The 21,057-nt window shown below is 42.8% G+C and overlaps 1 protein-coding gene across 13 annotated transcripts in view; it reads left to right on the top strand.

Moving 5' to 3' along the window:
- The first annotated feature begins 11,438 nt into the window (after positions 1-11,438).
- The window catches only part of SYNCRIP (synaptotagmin binding cytoplasmic RNA interacting protein), a 36,949-nt gene continuing 27,330 nt past the window's right edge, over positions 11,439-21,057 (top strand). For 6 of the 13 annotated variants that reach the window (XM_024102997.3, XM_065588188.1, XM_065588187.1 and 3 more), the window contains exons 1-6: positions 11,730-11,969; positions 13,327-13,486; positions 14,364-14,482; positions 14,678-14,785; positions 18,102-18,215; positions 18,310-18,486. In XM_024102997.3, coding sequence (XP_023958765.1) covers positions 13,339-13,486; positions 14,364-14,482; positions 14,678-14,785; positions 18,102-18,215; positions 18,310-18,486 — 666 coding nt within the window. In that variant the 5' untranslated portion in view covers positions 11,730-11,969; positions 13,327-13,338. Of the gene's footprint in view, positions 11,970-13,326; positions 13,487-14,363; positions 14,483-14,677; positions 14,786-18,101; positions 18,216-18,309; positions 18,487-21,057 lie in introns of all 13 variants that reach the window. The other 7 variants (XM_024102994.3, XM_024102991.3, XM_024102992.3 and 4 more) reach the window with 5 other exon arrangements.

Here is a 21,057-nt window from a genome sequence, read left to right as displayed (position 1 = left end):
TCACAGCCCTCTCTCTAGAGGACAAGAAAATCTAAGACCTAAGCATGGGATCATGCAGAAGCACTATATGAGAGCTATATAGAATTGCTGTATAATTGGTATGTGATTCCTGGTGTGTGAACTCAGCATGAGCTGGAATTGCAAAGGGGTGCACCTGGCTGCATGCCAGCATTTAAATTAACCCCAGAAAGTGGAGAGCACACAGACTGAACAAACATGCCAACCCAGGTATCCAACAAAGCAGTGTAGAATAGTGGGAGGAGGACTGCCAGAAGTGGAACAGTTGGTTCAAAATGGGGATGCATCTACTGGTTGAAGGAAAGCATCCTGAATTTCAGTAAACTCGCTTTCAAAGAAGGTTAATTAACACAGGTTGAAACACAAGATAATTCAGAACAAGAACTTTTGTGTATGAATGTAAAGTAGTTTATCCAAAAATCCTCAAGTTAACCCAAAACAACTGTTAAATGTAGACAAGCCCTGGAGGCTTGCCTTCAAAAGGATGTTATTAAGGAAGAGCTGCTGTTCCTGAATAACCCCATGTGTGGACCCTATTATTGCAGAATAAGCCCTAGTCTACACTATGAGTTTAGGTTGAATTTAGCAGTGTGAGATCGATTTAACCCTAAGACTGTTCACACATTTGTGTTTGAAAATTAATTAAATCTAATTCAATTATGTCTTTAAAAGGGCCTGTTCAGTGAAAAATAATGTGCTTTTGTCTCCAGTTGATAAATGTATATTGTAAAAATTAGAGTAATTGACCTAAGCCCTGAATCTGCAAACATATGCTTAACTTTATTTGTATGTATAGTCTCATTGACTTAAATGGTAATACTTAACTGAATAAAGTTAAGCACATACTTAGTTTGCAGGATGAGAGCACACGTTTTTAGAGAGGGATTAAATGTATGAGGCACAGAGTTTGATTTTGTTTTTTTAATCAGGTTTATTGTTGCTATATTTGTTTAGCTATACAAACACACATTGACAAATGTGGCAATCTCAGCAGAGAGGCCAAGGGCTGAATAGATTTGGAAACTGAACTACCATCTAATCCAAAGAGATGGCTCGTGCAGCTCAAGATTGAGGCGAAGTAGCATGGAGAAGCTTGTGCTGCTGCTAAACCATGCTGTGTCTGTTCTATGAACACTATGAAGCTAGCATGTTTCATCAGTTCAAATATAAGTGTGCAAGTGAGTCTACATTTCCAATGGAAATTTGCTCAAGTGAGAAATCATAGGACTGAAAGGGACCTCAAGAGGTCTTCTAGTCCAGTCCCCTGCACTCATGGCAAGACTAAATATTATCTATATCATCCCTGAAAGGTATTTGTTAATTTATTCCAGTGCTTAACCACTCTGACAGGAAGTTTTTCCTAACATCTAACCTAAACTGCCCTTGCTGAAATTTAAGCCCATTGCTTCTTGTCCTATCCTCAGAGGTTAATGGAACAATTTTTCTCACTCCTCCTAGTAACAACCTTTTATGTACTTGAAAACTGTTATCAGGTCACCTCTCAGTCTTCTCTTCTGCAGACTAAACAAACCCAATTTTTTCAATCTTCCCTCATAGGTCATGTTAACTTTGTGTTGCTCTTCTCTGGACTTTCTCCAATTTGTCCACATCCTTCCCGAAATGTGGTGCCCAGAACAGGGCACAATACTCCAGTTGAGGCCGTAAAATCACGGTGTAGAGTGGAAGAATTACTTTTTGTGTCTTGCTTACAACACTCCTGCTAATACACGCAAGAATTATGTTTGCTTTTTTTGCAACAGCGTTACACTGAGTCATATTTAGCTTGTGATCCGCTATGACCCCCCAGATCCCCTTTACACAGTACTCCTTCCTAGGCAGTCATTTACCATTTTGTATGTGTGCAACTGATTGTTCCTTCCTAAGTGGAGTACTTTGCATTTATCCTTATTGACTTTCATCCTATTTACCTCAAACCATTTCTCCAGTTTGTCCAGATCATTTTGAATTTTAATCCTACCCTCTAAAGCACTTGCAACCCCTCTCAGCTTGGCATTGTCCACAAACTTTATAAATGTACTCTCTATGCCATTGTGTAAATCATTGATGAAGATACTGAATAGAACTGGACCCAGAACTGATCCCTGTGGGACCCCACTCGATATGCCCTTCCAGCTTTACTGTAAACCACTGATAACTACTCTCTGGGAATGGTTTTCCAACCAATTATGCACCCACTTTATAATAGCCCCATCTAGGTTGTATTTCCCTAGTTTGTTTATGAGACGGTCATGCGAGACAATATGAAAAGCCTTACTAAAGTCAAGATATACCATGTCTACCACTTCCCCCCTATCCACAAGGCTTGTTTCCCTGTCAAATAAAGCTATTAGGTTGGTTTGATACAATTTGTTCTTGACAAATCCATGCTGACTGTTATTTATCACCTTATTCTAGGTATTTGCAAATTGTTTGCTTAATTATTTGCTCCATTATCTTTCCGGGTACTGAAGTTAAACTGACTAGTCTATAATAAGAACATAAGAATATAAAAATGGCCAGACTGGATCAGACCAATTATCCATCCTTCTAGCCCAGTATCCTGTCTTCCGACATTGGGCAATGCCAGGTGCTTCAAAGGGAATGCACAGAACAGGGCAATTATCAAGGGATCCATCCCCTGTCATCCACTCCCAGCATCTGGAAGTCAGCAACTTGGGGACACCCAAAGCATGGGGTTGCATGCCTGACCATCTTGGCTAATAGCTGTTGGACCTATCCTCCAGGAACTTACCTAATTCTTTTTTTAATCTAGTTATAGTTTTTGCCTTCACAACATCCCCTGACAAATTCCACATGTTGACTGTGCATTTTGTGAAGAAGTACTTCCTTTTGTTTGTTTTAAACCTGCTGCATATTAATTTCATTTGACCCCTGGTTCTTGTATTATGTGTAGGGATAATACATTCTATATTCTCTTTCTCCATACCTTTCATGATTTTCTGGACTTTTTTTCTCCCTCAGTCGACTCTTTTCCAAGTTGAATAGTCCCAGTCTTTTGAATATCTCCTCATATGGAAGCTGTTTCATACCCCTAATCATTTTGTTGCCCTTCTCTGTACATTTTCCATTTCTAATATAGCTTTTTTTAAATGGGGTGACAAGAATTGCATGCAGTATTCAAGGTATGGGCAGACCATGGATTTATATAGTGGCAATATGATATTAACTGACTTATTATTTATCCTGTTCCTAATGGTTTCTAACAAACACTGTTAACTTTTTTGACTGCTGCTGCACATTGAACAGATGTTTTCAGAGAACTATCCATAATGACTCCAAGATCGCTTTCCTGAGTGATAACCGCTAATTTAGACCCCTTCATTTTGTATGTATAGTTGGGATTGTGTTTTCCAATGTTCATTACTTCATTTATCAACATCTAATTTCATCTGCCATTTTGTTGTCCAGGCACCCAGTTTTGTAACTTGTCGCCGTCTGCTTTGGACTTAGCTATCTTGAGTAATTTTGTATCAGCTGCAAACTTTGACACCTCGCTGTTTCCCCTTTTTCCCAATCATTTATGAATATGTTGAACAGCACTCGTCCCAGTAGAGATCCCTGGGGGAGACTGCTATTTACCTCTTTCCGTTCTAAAAACTGATAACTTATTCCTACCTTCTGTTTCCTGTTTTTAATCAGTTACTGATCCATGAGAGGATATTCTCTCTTATCCTATGACTGCTTACTTTGCTTAAGTGCCTTTGGTGAGGGTCCTTGTCAACAGCTTTCTGAAAGTCCAAGTACACTATATCCACTGGATCATCCATGTCAACGTTTGTTGACCCTGCAAAGAATTATAATAGATTGGTGAGGCATGATTTCCCTTTACAAAAGCTGTGTTTAGTCTTCCCCAACAAATCGTATGCATCTATATATATCTGAAAATTCTGTTTACTGTAGTTTCAACCAATTTCCCTGGTACTGTAATTGCCCGGATCGCCTCTGGAGCCTTTTTTAAATTGGCATTACATTAACTATTCTCCAGTTAGCTGGTACAGAGGCTGATTTAAGTGATAGGTTACATATCACAATGAGTAGTTCAGCAATTTCATATTTGAATTCCTTCAGAAATCTTGGGTGAATACCATCTGGTCCTGCTGACCTATTACTGTTTAATATAACAATTTGTTCCAAAACCTCCTCTACTGACGACTCAGTCTGGGACAGTTCCTCTGATTAATCACCTAAAAAGAATGGCTCAGGTGTGGGAATCTTCCTGTGACATCCTCTGCAGTGAAGACTGATGCAAAGAATTAATGTAGCTTCTCCACAATGGTCTTGTCGTCCTTGAGTGCTCCTTTAGCACCTCAATCATCCAGCGGCTCCATTGGTTGTTGGCAGGCTTCCTGCTTCTGACGTACTTAAACATTTTTTTGCTGTTAGTTTTTGAGTCTTTTGCTAGTTGCTCTTCAATTTTTTGTGTGTGGCCTGCCTAATTATACCTTTACACTTCACTTCCCAGAGTTTTTGCTCCTTTCTATTTTCCTCAGTAGGATTTGACCTCCAATTTTTGAAGGATGCCTTTTTTCCCCTCTAACCACTTTGTTTACTCTGTTTAATCATGGTGGCATTTGTTTGGTTCTCTTACTATTCTTTTTCATTTGGGAGTATACATTTAACTTGAGCCTTTATTATGGTGTTTTTGAAAAATTTCCATGCAGCATTTCACTCTTGTGAGTATTCCTTTTAATTTTCATTTAACTAGCTTCCTCATTTTCATGTAGTTCCCCTTTCTGAAGTTAAACGCTACTGTTGTGGGCTTCTTTGGTATTTTTCCCCGCAACAGGATGTTGCATTTAATTACCGTATATTATGGTTGCTATTACCAAGCGGTTCAGCTATATTCTCCTCTTGGACCAGATCCTGTGCTCCATTTTCTATTAAGTCTATTAGGACAAAATCAAGAATTGCCTCTCTCCTTGTGGGTTTCAGCACTAGCTGCTGCAAGAAGCAGTCATGAATGGTGTCTAAAAACTTTATTTCTGCATCCCATCCTGAGGTGAAATGTACCTAGTCAATATAGGGGATAGTTGAAATCTCCCATTATTACTGAATTTTCTATTTTTATGGCCTTTCGAATCTCCCTGAGCATTTCAGAATCATCATCACCATCCTGATCAGGTGATCGGTAGTATATTTCTACCACTATACTCTTATTATTCAAACATGGAATTTCTATCCATTGAGCATTTGTGGTACAGTTTGATTCATTACAGATTTTTACTATGTTTGACTATGTATGCTTTCTTTCAGCTACAGTGCTACTCCCCCACCAGCATGACCTATTGTGTCATTCTTGTATATTTTGTACCCTGGTATTACAGTGTCCCATTGACTGACTGTCATCATTCCAGCAAATTTCTGTGATGCATATTGGTATTAAACAAGGATATTAATATAAGCACGCAAGTTCACCCTCTTTGTATTTAGACTTCTAGTGTTTGTATATAAGCACTTATACAATTTGTCTCTTTTTAATTGTCTGACTTCATGTGATATAATTGAATGGAACTCTTTTTTTCATTTGACAGTTTCTCTTCAGTTCCTACCTGTATTTTATCTACTTCTGTCCTCTCCTCTTTACTACGATATAGAAAATCACACTTAACATATCCTCCCCTATCAGCTGTCTCTGTCCTAACCGTGTGCTTCTCCGCACCTGATGGCTTTCCTCCAGCACTTGGTTAAAAATTCCTCTATGACCTCTTTAATTTTACATGCCAGCAATCTGGTTGCATTTTGGTTTAGGTGAAGCCAATTCTTCCTGTGTAGGCTCCTCCTTTCCCAAAAGGTTCCCCAGTTCCTAATGAACCTAAACCCCTCCTCCCTACACCATCATCTCATCCATGTATTGAGACCTTGCAGTTCTGCCTAATTGACCCTGCATGTGGAACTGGAAACACTTTAAAGAATGCTACCATGGAGGTTCTGGACTTTAATCTCTTACCTAGCAGCCTAACTTTGGCCTCCAGGACCTCTCTCCTACCTTTTTCTACGTCACTGATACCTACATGTACCACGATCACCGGCTCCTTGTTACACTGCACATAAGTCTGTCTATATAACTCAAGAGATCTGCAACCTTTGTACCTGGCAGGCAATTTACCATGCAGTTCTCCCAGTCATCACAAACCTACCTATCTATTTCTAATGATTGAATTTCCTATTACTATTACCTGTCTCTTCCTAATAACTGGGATTCTCTCCCCGGGAGAGTATCCTCAGTGCGATAGGGTACCATGACATCTGGAAAGAGGGTCCCAACGTTGGGTCATTTCCCTCCACTCCAGTTTGATGTTTTCCTTCTCTGAGACTTTCATTCTCCTCAACAGCACAGAGGCTGTCAGAATGGGGCTGGGACCACTCTATTGTGTCCTGAAAAGTCTCAAGCTATATGACTCTCTGTCTCCCTTAGCTCCTCCAGTTCAGCCACTCTGGGGTCTCAAGAGCCTGTACTTGGTCTCCAAGGGTCCTGAGCTCCTTGCACCAAATGCACACATATGCCACCTGCCCACAAGGCAAATAATCATGCATGCTGCATTTAGTGCAATAAACTGGATAGGTTCCATTCTGCTACAGGACTTCTGCCTGCATTCATTTTACTCGTGCTGCTATTTTTTGTTTTGTCACTTTTGTGGATGCCATGGTATGCATCAAATAGAAAGTGAAGACAAGATTGCTGCTACACTTAGTATTTGAAGGATTTTCATTCTTTAAATGTACATACTTTATAACTTTTAAAATATATGCCAGTGGATCAGAAACAAAACTTAGACCTTTTTGAAAACTGGTGAAAATCCAGTTTCTGCTTCTACTGCTTATCTGCTTTAATTGTTGGGCCTTCAGCATTCTTCTTCTGCTCATCCTGTCTCAGGCCCTGATCTTGCACATGGGCAGACCCATATGGCCATATAGAGCTCTGCCGACTCCAGTAGGACTTTGTACAGGCACAAGTCTTTTTTTCATGTATTCGGCCTTAGATGCTAAGGAGACTCCAGGTACAAGCACAACTTTCTATATATTAGAGAAAGTCAATTAGCCACACGAAATAGAACTCTTGGTGAAGATCCCAGGTTACCTACACATATTGCATACAAACATTTCTGATGTCTGTTTTTCTTTTTCCCCAGGAGCTGATTCTGCATGCTAAAATCTTCCTGGCTGGCTGGCTTCAGGCAGGGCCGCAGGGAGGTGTGGCAGGGATTGGCAGGGCTGGAGACAGAGGAGTGCAGGACTGGCTGGCTTCAGGCTGCGGGGTGTGAAAGGGGTTGGCTGCAGGCAGGGCAGGGGGTGCGGGGCTGGCTGCAGGCTGGGGGTGCGGGCCTGGTGCGGGCAGGGCATGGGGTGCAGGGGAGTGCGGCAGGGTTGGCTGGAGACAGGGCAGGGGGTGCGTTGGGGCTGGCTGTGGGCAGGGGGTGCGTCAGGGGCTGGCTGTGGGCAGGACGGGGTGCAGGGCAGGGGGTGCAGCAGGGATGGCTGCGGGCAGGGCAGGGGGTGCAGCAGGGACTGGCTGCGGGCAGGGGGTGCAGGGCTGGCTGGAGATGGGCTGGCTGCGGGCAGGGCAGGGGGTGCAGGGCTGGCTGCAGGCAGGGGGTGCAGCAGAGGCAGCTGGAGCCCCAGCCCTATAAATAGCCCCCAAGCCCTCCGCTTCATCCCAGGGCTCTGGGGGCTATTTAAAGGGCCTGGGGCTCCCCTGCTTCTACTGCCCCAACCCTTTAAATAGCTGAGGGAGCCCTGGGGAAGTGGCAGGGCTCCGGCGGCTATTTAAAGGACTGGGGCGGCAGAGGCAGCTGGAGTCCTGGGCCCTTTAAATAGCCCCTGGAGCCCCCTGCTACCCCAGGGCTCGGGGCTATTTTAAAGGGCCCAGGGCTCCCCTGCTTCTACCGCCCCCCCCCCCCCCGGCCCCTTAAATAGCCGACTGAGCCCTGGGGAAGCAGCGGGGCTCCAGCAGGCTATTTAAAGGGCCGGGGCGGTAGAGGCAGCGGGAGCCCCGGACTTTTTAAATAGCCCCTGCAGCCCTACCCCAGGGCTCCAGCAGTGGGGCTCTGGTGGCAATTTAAAGATCCCAGCAGGGGCTGGAGCCCCAGGCCCTTTAAATTGCCCCCTGGGGAAGCCGTACCGGGGCTTGGGCGCGGGGCCTGATTCAGGAGAATTGGTTGAATTGGCCTAAAGCCAGCCCTGAACAATAGCATAAATTTGTCGGAAATAGGTTCTAGTGGCAAAGTTTCATAACTCTGTGTTTCACTGTGATTTTTTGATGGGGAATATGAAGACGATGCTTCAAGTGAAGTTCCCCTCTGAAAAGTGAGTCTACATGGGAATTTCTTTCTCAACAAATTTGCTCCATGTGTATATTCAGTCATATCTGCTGATTTTTTTTTTATGAGAACTTTAGTGACAAAAGTTTTTTTTTTTTTTTTTTTTTTTTTTTTTACTATTTCTGTGAGTACTGCAGAGCTAAGCCACAGTTATGGGTGAGAGGTGGGTACTATCTGGCTCAGAATTTCATTAGCTATGAAACACATTCCAGTTTAGGGCCAAATTCTGCCCACAGAAACCCCATTGAAGGCAATGCACTCTCTTATATAAGTAATACTTTATATTAAGATGCAATTCTACCATGCAAAATGACTTAAAATGGTATGTTTGTGTCTTAATAACTCCAGATCAAATTTGTTTTGATTCCAAGTAAGAGATACCTGCTAACTGATTAGACACTGTGGTGATGAGTGCTATACAAAAATCCTTAGATAAGCATCTAATTCAGAAGAAAAACATGTTTTACTTGTAAATGTAGTAAATTTAATTTGGTGCAACTGGAGCAATAGGGAATCAGTCTCATGATACCATTTTTGAAGTCACGTTCACAATAAAACTGAACTGTAATAGTTACATGTTTATATAAGATAAATAATACATTTTCATGCAACATTTTCCCTGAAAATTGGCTCCAAAACATCCTTCCCTTGATATAGATGTCACCTGTATGTAGAACTGACTGAAATTTTGTAAACAATTTTTTGTCAAAAAATGGCCTTTTGAAAAAAGTTTAATGAAGAAATGTTGACATTGTTAAAATTTTTTGTGAATAACTGGTGTGATTTAGTTTTTTTTAAACTAATACATCAACATTTTTGATTGACTGGAACCTGGGTTTTCAGAAAACAAAAATACTCAATATGTTTTAGAAAAAAGTTGTTGAAAAAAATCACGTTAGAAAAAAGTCTATTTCACTGAATCAAAAACAAATGTGATTAAAAATCCATTTCCATTTTTTCCCATCAATGTACCTCTATAATGATATAGTGTAATCTACAATGTACTTGTATTTGTTTGTCCAGATAGATTACAAGCACTGATATCTTTTAAATTAAATACTAAATTATTTTTATGTGTGCATTTTGATCTGTCACGTAGGTGGCTAATTACTAGTTGTGGTGTTTAGATTCTTAACTCACATATGCTATTACTGTATATCTGATATATTTATATATAGGTATTTCTTAAAAGTGGACTTTTGACCTAATTAGCTCTACTTGTTCTATCATGTAGACTTATTTATTAGGTATTCTTGGTGCTGTGAGGACTATGGGAGAAGGCATTGTACCCATACCTCTTAGTCTACCAGACTAAGACCTAAAACCCCACTCCAGGTCGGGGACAAAAAAAAACAATAAAAAAACCATCCAGAAAGCTTCAAATGATGTTGGATACATTAAAAGAGTATACATGATTTTATTACCTCAGTTTTGTAATTTTTTATTTTGATATAAATTTTAAACAATAAAAGTGAGGGGATGCTATATTGTGTGGAACGTTATATAACACTGTAACTATAATACGTGATGTCTTTTAAAAGAGGTACAGCTAAGAGGCAGGGCCGGCTCTAGGCACCAGCGTAACAAACAGGTGCCTGGGACGGCCAATGAAGAGGAGGGCGGCACGTCCGGCGGCAATTCGGCGGCGGGGCCATCACTCACTCTGGGAGCGAAGGACCTGCCGCCAAATTGCCGCCGCTCGCAATCACGGCTTCTTTTTTTGTGTGCTTGGGGCAGCAAAAGCGCTACAGCCGGCCCTGCTAAGAGGTATGATACTGATGTGGAGAACTTACAGTCTAAGGGTCACCTTGTGCTGTTACTTTGCTGGTTGTAGAACCCCAGTTGATGTTCGTGGGAGCTTTAGTGCAGAAAGGTTAGGCCTAATTGTTCTAATTCTATATTAAATGGCAAAATGCTGAATTGAGCAAAACCAGGAAAACTTCTGAAAACCAGGAAAAGCAGCCCATGCAGCCCTTAATTCTGTTCTTTCAACAATGCCCTACATGCCCCTTTACTACACATACCTTTATTTGGCCAACGCTGAAATATATAAGCTCTTCACCTCCTTTGACAACCCATTTACTCTCACCCACGGGATTCCAACATAAACAAGCAAAAATGGAGGGGAAAAAAGTTGCCCATGTCATCTTCCCTCTTTCAGCAGTGCCTCAATATGCACATAGCACATGCTTACAGGGGTTCCTGGTACTAACAGTTACAGATCCTGGTGTACTCACAGCCTTAGCCAACTCCACAGAAAGAATACATGTGTACAATTTCAGAACAACTTTACAACTCCCCTGTGCTTACTCACAGGATAGCATCTACACTTTCACTTAACTAGCATAGAAGCATTAGAATCCTCTCATATTCCACCTAGTCTGGAGTTGCAATGGCCTAAATGAAATAAAATCTGGGCACTGAAATCTCTTTTAATTTTAAACTATGGGCACATAATATGCACCTCCCATAAACCCATCCTGGATTTTTAGCTTCCTTACAGGCTAATGACTTGTAGGATCTGTTTGAAACCACCACAAATTAGATTGATAAACTTTTCGAATTTGGCCCCATCCTGGAGTTGAAACCATGCAGAAGCCCCCTGCTGGTAATGCAGTGATGCCAACTGGGATCCAGGCATGCAAAGGTATCTACCAATGCAATCAATTGCAGGATAAGGGACTTTGAGTAAGACACGGAGAAACAGACGGCACGCTCCATCGGAAAAGGGAAACTCTTTTAAATGCTCACTATAAACCTAAATGAGTCGTTTCTCTCCCAGCGCGAGAAGACAAACCCCTCGGAGCTCTCAGGAGTACAAAGCAGCACAACCACGAAGCACACAAAGCGCTAGTGTTGCGCCGCCTTCCCGATGGCTCTCAACCCGCTGCCGTGCACGGTACGGCGCGCTGTGATTCACACTTGTGCAGCGTGGGCACCGGCGTGCTCCGCTTTGCACCCGAGCTGCACGGGTGCAAATGCCTGGCGTTCAGTGAGGCAGAGAAGGCTCCGCGTTCCCCGGACGGGCCGTGCCGCCGGCTCTCTCCCCCGCGTGGGGAGACGGGATTCCTGGCATGCCGGGAGCGAGGGGTACGCGGAAGCCGCGGCGCCCCCGATGCTGGGCGCCGGGGCAGTGTGTCCTCGTTCGGCCCCCGGGACGCGAGGAGGGGGAGGTCTCGGGCTCGCTCATTCACACTCTGCCCAGGCGGAAGGGAGGGGACAGCCCCAGAGCGCCCTTCTCCCGTGGAACCTACAGCGCGCGGCAGGAGGAGAGCGAGGAAGAAGAGGAGGGACAAGCGAACGCGCGCGCACGCTGGCGGCCCAGCGGGCGGGGCGAGGCGATAACCCTTGCGGAACTGCCTGGGAGACCCCGGGTTTGGGGCTGCGCCAGCGCGCGCGGCGCCTCTCCGCCCCCCTCCTCCCCGAGCCGAGTGGAAGGGGCTGGGGTTGGTGCCAGCAGCGGCGTGAGCGCTCGAGCGGCCGCCATTTTACGCCAGCTCCAGCACACTGTCCGGACACGCCGCGGGAGCGGAGAGGGGCAGCTCCTCCGCACGCCGAGCCGCCAGCCGCGCCCCGAGCCCCTTCGCTCGGCCTTCTCCCCCACAGCGACAGGTCAGACACCAGGCCGGGGCGGGCCGGATCCGCGGCCGGGGCTCCCTCCAGGCAGCAGCAGCCGCCCCACGAGTGGGGTGGGAGCGGGCCTGGGGCTTTCGGGCGAGGGGAGCCGGCTCCCTGGAAAATGGAGTCGGGCGGGGAGTAGCACGCGGAGCCTAGGCCGCGTGAGCCGCTCCCGGGAGCGGGGGGCCCGGCTGCCAGCTGCTGCATGATGGGCGGGGGAGCTGGCTGCTTTCGTGGCTGCTCTTGCCGGGCGGGGGGCGGGCGCCCCGAGCTGGTGGTCGCGCACTAGGCCCCGCAGCGGGTGGGGCGCGTGGCTTTCGCCTCATTGTCCTGCCGGCCCGGCAGCTCCATTCATTGCCATGAGGCGCCGGGCCGGGCCCGCCGGCGGAGGGGCTATTTGGTTGCGGCCTCGGCGCCCAGCGTGCGGGATCGAGCCTCGCCTGCTACGGCTCACGGACTGGGGGGTCGGGCGGCGACTCTGCCCAGCGTGGCGTGGGAGCCGGGCCGGGCCAGCGCATTGTTTCAGGGCCGGAGGAGGCGGTGGAGTAAGGAGGCGCGGCGAGCTCCCGATGGAGGGGCGAGATCGGGCCCGGGGTGTTGCAATTGCTGTCCCGGGGGTTGGGGTGAGAGGGGGATGGCTGGGGGGTGAGGCTGCATCTCTGAGGGACTAGGGAGGGAGGGGGAAGTCGGTCACTGGAGGAAGTTGTAGGACATCTGAACGCGCAGCAGAGCACGTGTTTCCATTGGGCTCATGGCGGCTACCGCCGCCCCCGTGGGTGCGGACTGGGAAGCGCTTTGTTCCTCCTGCCTGCTCGGCAGACCCCGAAGCGGAGGAGGGCTAGACCCCGACCCCGTGCACGGCCAGGCGGGATGGCCTGTGATTTACTCCCAAGAGATGGGGGGCTTGAAATAGGCGATCGAGGTGGAAGCAGTAGTGAGTGTCAGTGACTGTATCGCGCGGTAGCGGCTGCTGCATGTGGCAGGTTTGCTCTTCCTCCCTTCCCCCTTCCTCCCCCGCCATTGGCGTCTTGCTCCATTTCTAACTTGTTCAGGGCTTCTTAGGGAGTGTTAAGAGACAGAGAGGGAGGTGAGTCAGAGTGTCTGGCTGGCTGGATTGTGTAAAACCTGCAGTGAAGGCTACCCTACCCCCTATAGGCTGTGGTGCTAGGGTATTCCTTTGTGTTAGTGCTTTCTTTTGAGGATTTTTGTGGATCTTCCGAAATCAAAAATTGTAGGGGAGTGGTCTGAGAAATTTTTGGAAGCATAGAGCAGGCGGTTGCATGTATTGTCACTTGAATTGTTCTGCTTGAAGATTTCTAGCTTAATTATGATGCTTATTGCGTTTGAACAGATATCTGGAAACATGGCTACTGAACATGTTAATGGGAATGGTACTGAAGAGCCCATGGATACTTCTGCTGCAGTTACCCATTCTGAGCATTTCCAGACATTGCTTGATGCTGGTTTACCACAGAAAGTTGCTGAAAAACTAGATGAAATTTACGTTGCAGGTAAGATGTAAAACTTGCAAAATCACTTTTGGTTTTTTTATTGGACTCTTCTGGCTTTGGGCTAAAATAGCAACTTTTTGTGGTTTCCAAAAGTATGGGGACTGCAGTTGTATCTTTTAGTACTGGTTTATGGATTTTTTAAAAATCAAATACTATAACTGATTCCTAGTATTACCAGTGAATAAGTCTGGGACTAGTCATTAAAGTCACTTGGAGTGGGTAGGTGGGAAGGAAGGAGGTCAGTAAATCAGATGGGTAGGTACAAGACAATACCTACACCAGCTGTTGCTAACAGCTGTTCATAGTAGGAGCAAGTGATGTGCTTGGTGCATATTAATAGTTGTAAGTAACTTTTCAGTAACTGAGGCACTGGTTATATTCTCTTGTTGTAGATGATACTCTGATTTTGGACTCTTGGATGCAGAAGTTGTGCTGCTTAAGCATTGTATTTGATTTTGATTGTGGTATCAATTTGAGCACTTACATCTCTTTGAGCTAGATGGCCCCTTTTCAAAATGTACCAAGTTACTGTGCAGTTCAAGCTGAAGTCTGTTGCTTATAAACAATTCCGCATTCAGTTCAGGATGATGAAGATAATTTTGGCCCATGTAATATCTGGATGCCCTATGGTATTAAAATAAGTACATAAATACAATAACTATTTCAGTGAATATCTTTGTTTTTATCTTAATGGGGAAATGGTAATAATTTTTATCATGTGGATGAGTTAAGGAGGAATGGTAGGTTGTGTAATATGAGCCTTTTTACTTGTTACCGAAACTCAATGATTGATCTTGGTCCACTAAAATTTGATGAATATAGTTAACCAGAGATTGCTGCTCAAATATAATTAGTAATTTTTTTTTCTTTTCCCTAGGGCTAGTTGCACACAGTGATCTAGATGAAAGAGCTATTGAAGCTTTAAAGGAATTTAATGAAGAAGGTGCATTGGCAGTACTTCAGCAGTTTAAAGACAGTGATCTTTCACATGTTCAGGTAATGTTAAGCAATTTGGTATATAACTGGAAGAACAAACTGCTACTAGATTGGCAAGAACTGTACCTAAGTCTTGTCAGTGGTCTGTGTTTTGATGTGTAGAACTTTGCGCAATTAGAATCAGATAATCACTTTAAAACAAATTGGGTTCTGAGCTTCAGATCTACAAATATGAAAATGTCAACTCTTTTTCAGAACAAAAGTGCCTTTTTATGTGGAGTCATGAAAACGTATAGACAGAGAGAAAAACAGGGGACCAAGGTGGCAGACTCTAGCAAAGGACCAGATGAGGCAAAAATTAAGGTATGTGTCTGAAGTTGTAAAGTATGTGATAGTATCCACTCTCTCTTTTTAAAAATTAAAAAAAAAATAAAAAAATCTAGGTCTGACTTTTTAATTCCTTCAGTAACTGTGCTTTGCCTGGTAAATGTTAATTCAGATAATTCATTAACCTGGTAATCACAAATATTATATGTATTTTGGACTAAAAACTTTTTATCAAGTAAACAGTAGTAAATTCTTCATATCGGTGCATGTATAATTTGCTCACTTTATTGGAGTGAGTTATAATATTAAATGTAAAAATACCCCTTTAACAGGTTGCTTAGCTATAAAGACATGCCTCTTTTAGGTTGAAAAGTACTGTGTGCTACTATTCCATAATTAGGGGCAAATGTTTCCACCCAAAGTTCTACTGTGCAAGTCAAGAAATACGGGATTTTTTTGGAATATAAAGATCAAATAATACACCTTGTTTTTAATTAAGGATAAATCTGTTCTTTGTTACCCAGACTTAAATAATGAAATTTAGCCACTCATTGTAAAGAGGGTAGCAATAGTGCTATCTCTTTTTAGACACATCCAGTGGATTTGAGAGTTAGCCCAATTGTAGATCACATGATCTGTTAAAAAGCAACAGAGGGTCCTGTGGCACCTTTAAGACTAACAGAAGTATTGGAGCATAAGCTTTCGTGGAGTAAACTTTATACAAAAATTAACTTAAATTTCAAAAACAGTTTCAGTGCACAGAAGTCTGTCTCAGCAGTAAAAGGCTGAAAAATTAACTCCTTGATGTCCAAGGACCTTTGATAGTAAATGGACTCAAGCTAAAAGTTAAGCTTTACCGAGGATGCTCTAAATGGATGGTTAGGGAAAGGAGAACAGTTTGTTGTCCTTAGCTTTTTTGTATGAGTGTAGAATGATGAACTTGTATATTCTAACATTACCAGTAGTGGGGTACTTCTCAGAACTTCTTACTTTCCTCAGCTTGAAAATGGGTGAAAAAGCAGGCTGTGACCTGAGTGCGTTAATTAGAAAACTTTAAGGGCTTACTGGGATTTATATCACCACTTCTTAAAATTGACTTGCATTTGTAATTTTTCAGGCTGTGATTTGTCAACAGCTAGAGTATTAATTACATTCATTTTCCTGGAGTAATACAGCTTTTGCTGTTCATGGTTACAGCAAGTCAATGCCATACCATTCAAAATCATATTCAGCATGGCTCCAGTTGTGAAAAAATCAGTGTTCTTGATGTAATTAAATTTATGTAATGCACCTTTTCCTCATGGGTGACATTTTATTGTTTGTGGAAATATTTCTGGAAAGAGAAATAATCAAACGTTTTTACTACTCTTATAACAAAGCTGTTCCAGATAGAGGCTTGATGAGGTATTTAACATATCAAATGTTAAACTATATTTGTTTTCTATTATCTAGTATTTCTGTTACGTTAGTATCGAGATTTTCCAGCCAAGGTCAGTCACTTGTGCTGGGGTGCCGTACATACATGTAGGAGATACGCCCCGACCCTAGCTTATAATCTAGACAAGACAAAGGGCGGGAGAAAGGAAGTAGTAGCTGCATTTGACAGGTGAGGTAATGCTTCAGTTCTACAAACAACTCACATGTGCACTTTAACTTGATGTGTGAGTAGTTTCATTGAGTCATTGGAATACATGCATGTATGTGCAGGAATGTGCAAGCAAAAACAAGGGTATCTGGCTGAGATGTCTTTACTTGGTTTCATTGTTACATTAAAAATAAAATTTCCTGAATCTATTCTTATGAAGATGAACCTTGCCTGTTTCTCAGAAGTAACTGTTCCGCCTCAAGGGGAGGGATAGCTCAGTGGTTTGAGCATTGGCCTGCTAAACCCAGGGTTATGAGTTCAATCCTTGAGGGGGCCATTTAGGGAACTGGAGTAAAAATCTGTCTGGGGATTGGTCCTGCTTTGAGCAGGGGTTGGACTCGATGACCTCCGGAGGTCCCTTCCAACCCTGATATTCTATGAATATATTAAAATATTCAGTATGGTTACACTTGTTAACGGTTCTGGTTTCATGTGCATATACACTGTAGGTTTATTGTAAGTTTCAAAGCAGTAATGTTAACATGGAAATACAGACAGAGATGCCAAAGAAAGGTATAATGAATGGTATGGAGAAAGTGAATAAGGAAGTTTTATTTACCCCTTCACATAAAACATGAACCAATGAATCGTTGGCTCACCTAATGAAACTTATAGGCAGCAGATTTAAAACAAACGTAAGGAAGTACTTTTTCACATGATACACAGTCAACCTGTGAAACTCATCGCCTGGGGATGTTGTGGAGGCCAAAAGTATAATTCTTTAAAAAAGAGTGAGATGGCAAGAATGAGATGGCACGCCCACATTGTAAATACTGCATGCTGATCTGGTCTCCCCATCTCAAAAAAGATATATTGGAATTGGAAAAGGTACAAAAAAGGGCAACATAAATTATTAGGGGTATGGAACAGCTTCCATATGAAGAGAGAGTAATAAGACTTTTCGGCTTGGAAAAGAGACGACAAAGGTGGGATATAATAGAGGTCTATAAAATCGTGAGCGGTGTGGAGAAAGTAAATGTGGTGTTTACTCATAACACAAGAACTAGGGGTCACCAAATGAGATTAATAGGCAGCAGGTTTAAAACAAACGGAGGTTTGTCTTCATACAACGCATAGTCAACCTGTGGAACTCTTTGCCAGAGGATGTTGTGAAGGCCACGACTATAACAGGGTTCAGAAAAGAACTGGAAATACATTTATGGAGGATAGGCCTATCAGTGGCTGTTAACAAAGATGGGAAGGGATGCAAAACCATGCTCTGAAGTGTCCCTAGCCTCTCTTGCCAGAAGTTGGGAATGGGTGACAGAGAATGAATCACTTGACGATTACCTGTTTTGTTCATTCCCTCTGAAGCACCTGGCATTGGCCACTGTTGGAAGACAGGATACGAGGCTGGATCGACTATTGGTCTTGACCCAGTATGGCTGTTCTTATAAATTTGTGGAGGATAGGTCCATCCATGGCTATTTGCCAAAATGGTCAGGGATGCAAACCCATGCTCTAAGTGTTCCAAATTTCTGACTTCTAGAAGCTGAAACTGGATGATGGGGGATGGATCAGATCACTCAATAAATTGCCTTGTTCTGTTCTCTCACTCTGAAGCATTTGGCTGGCCACTGTTGGGAGACAGGATACTGGGAGAGATGTGCCATTGGCCGTTCTTATGGTTACTTATTTGTTATAGTCTATTTGTCTTGATAAATTGGGAATTGTACGTGACCTAAGATATTCAACTTCTTCTTGAAGGCACTCTTGGAAAGAACAGGCTACACACTTGATGTGACTACTGGACAGAGGAAGTATGGTGGTCCTCCTCCAGATTCTGTGTATTCAGGACAACAGCCTTCTGTTGGTACAGAGGTAAGTAGGAGATGGTTTTTATTCATGTAAAGAACAACCCACTTATACCATGTATTTTTTTTTTTAAACAATGTTAAATATGTTTGTTACTTAGATATTTGTGGGCAAGATTCCAAGAGACTTATTTGAAGATGAGCTTGTTCCATTATTTGAGAAAGCTGGGCCTATCTGGGATCTGCGCTTAATGATGGATCCACTAACTGGTCTAAATAGAGGATATGCTTTTGTCACTTTCTGTACTAAAGAGGCAGCTCAGGAGGCTGTTAAACTGGTAAGTTTTCTTTGCCTTTTATGAGATCACTCCCTAATCCATAAACAATTACTATAATCTCTGTTAGTAAGTGGTTAATAAGTTCCCTTATGAGCCAGTCACACATGTAATGGACTTGTAGGTAGTCTATTGCACCTTTCTCTGAATTATTTGTTACTGGCCAATATCAGAAACAGGATACTAAACTAGATGCACTGCTGGCATGATCTAGTAGGGCAATCCAAAATTTCAAATTAGTAAAAAATCCTTGATGCCCCATTTGTTGAACAAGAGGAGGTGTTTGAGGAGGGTTACTTTGGATTGCTTTCTTCTAGAAGAATTTCTTAAATTAGGTGTTTGTGTGGATCCAACTGCTGGCACACACTTTGTGTGCATGTGTGCTGATAGTGGGATACACAGGGACAAAATATATTGAAGAACCACACTTATTGTAAGAAGAACAGGAGTACTTGTGGCACCTTAGAGACTAACAAATTTATTAGCGCATAAGCTTTCGTGGACTACAGCCCACTTCTTCGGATGCATACAGAGTGGAATAAATATTGAGGAGATCTATATATACACACATACAGAGAGCATAAACAGGTGGGAGTTGTCTTACCAACTCTGAGAGGCCAATTAAGTAAGAGAAAAAAAAACTTTATCACTTCAAAAGTTTTTTTTTCTCTTACTTAATTGGCCTCTCAGAGTTGGTAAGACAACTCCCACCTGTTTATGCTCTCTGTATGTGTGTATATGTAGATCTCCTCAATATTTATTCCACTCTGTATGCATCCGAAGAAGTGGTCTAGTCCACGAAAGCTTATGCTCTAATAAATTTGTTAGTCTCTAAGGTGCCATAAGTACTCCTGTTCTTTTTGCGGATACAGACTAACACGGCTGCTACTCTGAAACTTATTGTAAGGTAAGTAACTGTTCTTAAAAAGGTACTGAATTTTGTGAGAGACCTCAGACAGGTTGTTCTTGGTAGCAAACTATTCTACCTCTCTTGTTCAAAACTCTTTGGATGGTGAGATTACCAACATCTAAAGAAAGAGAACACAGTATTTAATTTGAACAAAAGTACGAAATACTGTGAAGTAAAGTATGGACCACGGCCTTTCAGATATGCAGCATGAACACTGAACCACCTACTGTGTGTCTCCTCCATTCTACCAAAAAAAAAAAAAAAAGTAATAAAGATTTTTCTTAAGGTGTCCTGGCCATGCCTCTTCACCCCCAAATTAAGGCTGAATACAGATCAGAGGCTACTCAGTTAATGCTGAATAAAAATCACAGGCCACTCAGAACTGAGTATTTTCTGGACAGCATTGCATGATGTTACCATCCTCTTGGTGTTGAGCATGTTGTCACCATTGTGGTTTTAGTTTTTTCAGCATAGTGAAATCTGGATCTGAACTCTGCATGATTCACAGATACTGGATTGCCAGCTTTCTGTTGGGACACTCATATAGGAACTAAAATAAATTAAACTTTTGATAGAATACATTTTAAATAATGTCTCCAAATTCTTAACTTTCTTTAAAAACATAAGGGTTTTTCTGCATTTGTCTTTTTTTATAAAAGATTTTGGTGGGCTCAAAGAACACCAACCAACATGCTTGGGGTAAATCCACTTTGTCCGTGCACACACCTGCTTGTTGCCTTTTTGGTTTCAGCTTTGCTGTTAAACACCCTGTTGCATGAGTTCTGTCCAGTTTAGTGCACCAGAGTGATGCAACTGACCAACAGCAAAACAATGAAAACTGACTGAATGTTTAGTGCTATCAGATGCTGCAAGTAAACTGGAAACACACTTTTTTTCCCTCAAATAAAAAGATTGAATCTTAGAAGTTACTTAACAGTAGGTTTAAAACTTGACTTTCAAATAGATGGTATCTTTAAATGCACCATACTTGTAGATTTGGAAGGCCATCTATATTGATATATTAAGCTGATATGATTAAGCTCGACTTGATCCTCCTTCCCTTGTGTATAAGGGGTCTCTAGTGCTGCAAAAGTATGAAGCTTTACATCTAAGATATTTATATAATCAGACATTGTATAAAGAACCGTATGCTGTTTAAATTGTTAGACGCGGTGGATTAGGGAAATACAAGGGAAAATTTGGGGTTGGCAGGGAAACCTTTCCAGCCTAAGTACTAGGACATGACAATGTGGTGTTCTTGACAAATTAGCAGCGTCCATTCAGCTGAGGAGTGGGTATGGGAAAAGATACTAATTTAAAGCAAGTACCTTGGCATTAGTTGGTTTTGTATAAGGTGCCAGCCACACTTGGCTGGTTAAATCATGATTTGGAAAAAAGAGGCCAATTCAGAAGGTAGGAGTATGGGGATACCAGTAAGATCGGGGCACTGTGCCTTGGTGAGACGCCTCTCTGTCATGGGACTAGGGAGGCTGCTCAGTGGCAAACTTTTTGTATAAACCTTAGATTTTGTGGAAGTAAATTGAGTTTGTGGAATTTGTAATCCTTTTTTTTTTTTTTTTGGCTTTCACCCTTATTTCTTGTAATAAATCTGAACGGAATAATCAGTCTTCACACACACGCCTGTTCTTCAGCATGTTAAAGTG

Source organism: Chrysemys picta, chromosome 3 (genome assembly GCF_011386835.1).
Source record: "Chrysemys picta bellii isolate R12L10 chromosome 3, ASM1138683v2, whole genome shotgun sequence".
Lineage (NCBI taxonomy): Eukaryota > Metazoa > Chordata > Testudines > Emydidae > Chrysemys > Chrysemys picta.
This window is presented reverse-complemented; position numbering and strand designations above follow the sequence as displayed.